The sequence below is a fragment of the Clarias gariepinus genome, chromosome 7, assembly GCF_024256425.1.
Source record: "Clarias gariepinus isolate MV-2021 ecotype Netherlands chromosome 7, CGAR_prim_01v2, whole genome shotgun sequence".
NCBI lineage: Eukaryota > Metazoa > Chordata > Actinopteri > Siluriformes > Clariidae > Clarias > Clarias gariepinus.
The window spans coordinates 1,887,288-1,891,787 of record NC_071106.1 but is presented as its reverse complement, the minus strand read 5'-3'; the positions used below and the strand labels follow the sequence as shown (position 1 = coordinate 1,891,787).

At 37.1% G+C, this 4,500-nt stretch overlaps 1 protein-coding gene across 1 annotated transcript; it reads right to left on the bottom strand.

Moving 5' to 3' along the window:
* Nucleotides 1–954: 954 nt before the first annotated feature.
* On the bottom strand, nt 955–2,222 carry LOC128527957 (B-type lectin plumieribetin-like). The gene is made up of 3 exons (XM_053500638.1): nt 2,170–2,222; nt 1,402–1,495; nt 955–1,304 (listed from the first exon to the last, which is right to left on the bottom strand). The coding sequence occupies exons 2-3, from the start codon at nt 1,489–1,491 to the stop codon at nt 1,053–1,055; spliced, it is 342 nt and encodes a 113-aa protein (XP_053356613.1). The 5' UTR covers nt 1,492–1,495; nt 2,170–2,222; the 3' UTR covers nt 955–1,052.
* Between the last annotated feature and the right edge of the window lie 2,278 nt (nt 2,223–4,500).

The following is a 4,500-nucleotide window of genomic DNA, read 5'->3' as shown; positions in this document are numbered from 1 at the left end:
AATTTAAATCTAAATTTAAATTTGCCTGTAACCTGTAAATAGACATCATTGGTCAAACTGTTTGGGAGCAATTAAGCACTTTTTTGGACTTTACAATATAATAGGTTTTTATTAAAATCCTTCACTGATTTTCAGCAAAACAACTTGTTTGAAACATTTTGGCAAACGTGAAATATACACATTAAACTCTCACAAGTGTAAAGCCTCCTCCCTCAAACAACCTAAGAACCCACGCTTTACCAAATACAGTTCCTCTAATAACACAGGAGTGCTGTTGGCTTTGAAGTTAACGCTAATTACATTCTCTGTGCCTCTGAGATTTGTACATACAGTATGCACGGGTGCAAGTCACCATATACACACTGCAACTCATACACACATTCCCTAATATCACAGTGAGTACACACACTCAACTTTGTAACCATACAAACTAGAAATGATGTGTTTTCAGTGTTTTATTCAGGAAAAGCGGTGTGCCATTGCGCCCTCTACTTCACAATTTCATCAAGGAACAGTCAAATTTATTATTTTTTCACTCAACCTCAGAAAAAATTCAATTCTGTTGAATTTTATTTGTATAGCGCTTTTAACAATTGTCTTTGTCACAAAGCAGCTTTACACAATCAAAATAAATTATGGAAGTTTGTATGAGATGTGAATGTGTATGAATCAAAATGATCAGATTGTCTCTGATGAACAAGCCGAGGAAGATGGTGATGGTGGCAAGGAAAAACTCCCTGAGATGGTAATAGGAAGAAACCTTGAGAGGAACCAGACTCAACAGGGAACCCATCCTCATCTGGGTAGAATTCTCCTTTCTCTCTTTTTCTCTCTCCTCATGTCTGACTAAGGATTTTGCACTTTTATACTAATTATTACTTATCGTAAAAACAATTTTTTTTCTCCTTAGAGGTTCAGCTCATAACTCTAAGAATGAGACACAGACACAAGCAGTTGATTTGCTTTACTGATTTATTGATAACTTTACTGACAGTTACAGATACAGTACTGTAGGAAGCTCTGAGTGTGCTTAGGAGTTTACTTCAATGCTTTTAATTTTTCTTGGTGGATTTCCACACTTCATCAAAGTCATTGTCAATCAGAAGAATGCCATCGTTGCCCAAAGTCAGTCGGCAGGTTTTGACTTTGGACCGGGTTTGGCCGCTGGCCCACACGGGTTTCTGTGGTGTGTACATGACGAGGTTGCAGTCTCCTTGCATGATCAGGCGCTGGGCGTCGTTAATGCCAGCTGTGTTGGATGCCCACACAGGCTTCCAGCCGTAGACCACAAAGTTTCCATCGCCCTGAAACAAGAAGTAACAGCAAAAAGTAATTTTTTAAAATATCAAATTAGGAAAAAGCAAATAAGCCTCAGTGCATCCTTTTCAATTTTATTTCTACCTGAAAGACTGCCTTGTACTCTCCATTGTTGGATAACAGATAGTCTCCTTTACGGAGCTCTTCGTCCATGGACAAGTAGTTCTTGTTCATGTTTCTGTACAGAAAAGACAGAATCACCTGCAAGATTATTTCTCTAAAACAGCTTATGCCTCTGTTTTCATTTTCGTACACCAAAGCGATTTATCACGTAATAATTTCATACCTTAATATTTCATGCTTTTTTATACTGTAGTTACATTTAAGGTTGTGGACACACGTTTTTGTGGTAACTAATGTTATAGCAGCTATAAACACTTATTCCCTCACCAGTCTCTCTTTATTCTCTCTTGAAGTTAATAAGAGATAAAATGCCAGCTTGTTATGTTACTGAAAAACCAGAAAGAAGAGTAAACTCGTCTGTCCTAAGGATTAAAGTTACAGCTTTACCTCTGACTGATACAAAGCACAGAAACTAGAGACTCCTTCCACTAATGTTACATGAACATCTTACTTTAAGAAAACTTCATTATACTGACCTAATGAATATAAACCTGCACTACTGTCAGAGCTGATGTTGTAGAGAATTAATCAACACTTTCTGACCAATCAAAATCTAACTGTTTGTAGTAAACTACAAAAGCTACTGAATCAGTGCATGTTTTCTCATTTTAAACATGTGAAGAAATAAATTTTGGTATAATTTTAAAAAATGCAAATCATAATTATTAAAATGTATTGACATTCTATGTATTTCCTTGCTGATGGTGAGGTGTAATCAGTGTGACTCACCTGCACAGAGAGAGCGAGAGCGGAGAGAAGAATCAGTGAGCTGCTTTGGAGATCTGGGGATGAATGATGGGGTTTATATACACAGACTGAGACAATGTGTACAGTGTTTACTCTCATTGGCTGGGATTTCTTACAGACAAACTTTGCATAGCTGCATAAATCATAAATGTCTGACCAAGCAGAAATATTGTTGCTTAACCTGGATTTACAGTAACTGAATGACCAGGGACCAGTTCTTTGTTCTGAGGAACCAGGGCAAGTCACAAGTAGGATTGACACATTAACATTAGAGCAATACACAGGTTTAAAGATAGACATGTGATACATTGCATTTAAAATACTTTTACATTTGCATTTACTCTGTGTCATTATCTATAACCCACACCCTGAGGGGCCAGAACTGCCATGGATGCACAACATGTAAGTGGTTTTAATATTAATGGTTGAAGGGTGTATATGTCCACATGGTTCCAAAAATATACAGTGGGGGAAATAAGTATTTGATCCCCTACAATTTTTCTAAGTTTGCCCACTTACAAAGAAATGAAGGGTCTATAATTTTTATCATAGGTTTATGGTAAAGGATTGAGACAATATCAACCAAAAATCCAGAAAAAGCACATGATACATATGTTATAAATTAAGTTGCATTTCAATGAGGGGAAATAAGTATTTGATCCCCTACCAACCAACAATAATTCTGCCTCTCACAGACTGGTTATGTGCTCTTGTGGTACACATATTAATTTAAGAAGGTGCTCCTAACACCAATGTGGTATGTGTATAAAATCCACCTGTCCACAAAATCTCTATCTTCCATTCAAACCTCACCACCATCGGCAAGACCAAAGAGCTGTCAAAGCAAGTCAGGAACAAGATTTTAGACCTGCACAATGGGGGAATAGGCTACAGGACCATCAGCTAGAAGCTTGGTGAGAAGGAGACAACTGCTGGAGCAATTATTTACAAATGGAAGAAAGACAAAGTAACCATTAATGGCCCTATATGCAAGATTTCACCTCATGGATTAAGATAATAATCATGAGAAAAATTAGGGACCAGTCCAGGACTGCACGGGAGGAGCTTGTGAATGATCTCAAGGCAGTTGGGAGCACAGTCACCAAACAAAACATTGGTAACACAATACGCCTGCATGGATTGAAATCTTTCAGCACAGCAAGACTTCCCCTCCTCAAGAAGACACATGTACAGACCCGTCTGAGGTTTGCCAATGAACAGAGAAAGATTGGGTTAAACTTTCTCATCAACTCAACTTGCTGTTTTCGGAGGAAGAAAAATGCTGACTATGACACTAAGAACACCACATATTTGGGGCTGTTTCTCTGCTAAAGGTACAGATTGACTTGGCTGTACTGAGGGGCCAATGGATGAGGCCATGTGTTGTAAAATTTTGGATGAGAACCTCCTTAAGATGGGTTGTGGATGGGTCTTCCAGCATGAAAATGACACCTAACATACTGCCAAGGCAACTAAGGAGTGGCTCAAGAATAAGCACTTCAAGGTCATGGAGTGGTCTAGCCAGTCTTCAGACCTTAATCCAATAGAAAATTCATGGAGTTAAATTTTAATGTTAGTACACCTCATATAGTATAAGCAGATTTTTTAGCATGAATCTATAGTCTATAAATATTTTTAATGTTAATATAGAAATAGTATGTTGTTAGTCTTTCGGCTACTCCCGTCGAGGGGTCACCACAGCGGACCATCTAATTCGCACAGCAACTTGGCACAGGTCTTATGCCGGAGGGCCTTCGTGATGCAACCCTCCCATTTTATCCGGGCTTGGAATCGGTACTGGATCTTCTAGGTGAGAAACCTACCACTGAGCCGACAGTGCCTTAATATAGAAGTAGTATAGAAATCAGTTTTTAGGTTCCACAAACTTTAATAAAATAAAATAAATTATGTGTCTTGATGTATGGATCCTTCTTACCACTTACTAGTACTTAATATTTCGGTTTAATATTTTTTACTTTCTTTTATTACTAATGTAATAAATAACTTTCATTATATAGCACTTCTGAAGACAAGCATTAAAAACGTTTCCCAAAAATAATGAACATACTACAGTAAAAGACAATCATACAATAAAGTGGTGACACTAATCAGAAACACACCTAAAATATGAAAATCATATAATAAATATTAAATGTATTTAAAAAAAATAATAATCATGCAATAAACAAAGCTTATCAAAAGCATGTTTTAAAAAAACACAGATTTTTTTTTTTGTTCAAGGGGAATTAAGCACTCATTCTGAGGAACCTAGACAACACCCTTCTTGCTCTGGCTAACTTAGGCAATTATAAT

Coding starts and splice junctions, on each gene's coding strand:
- LOC128527957 (XM_053500638.1), bottom strand. CDS start 1,491: ATGAACAAGAACTACTTGTCCATGGACGAAGAGCTCCGTAAAGGAGAC. Junction 1,305..1,401: donor AGTACAAGGCAGTCTTTCAG/GTAGAAATAAAA, acceptor TTCTTGTTTCAG/GGCGATGGAAACTTTGTGGT.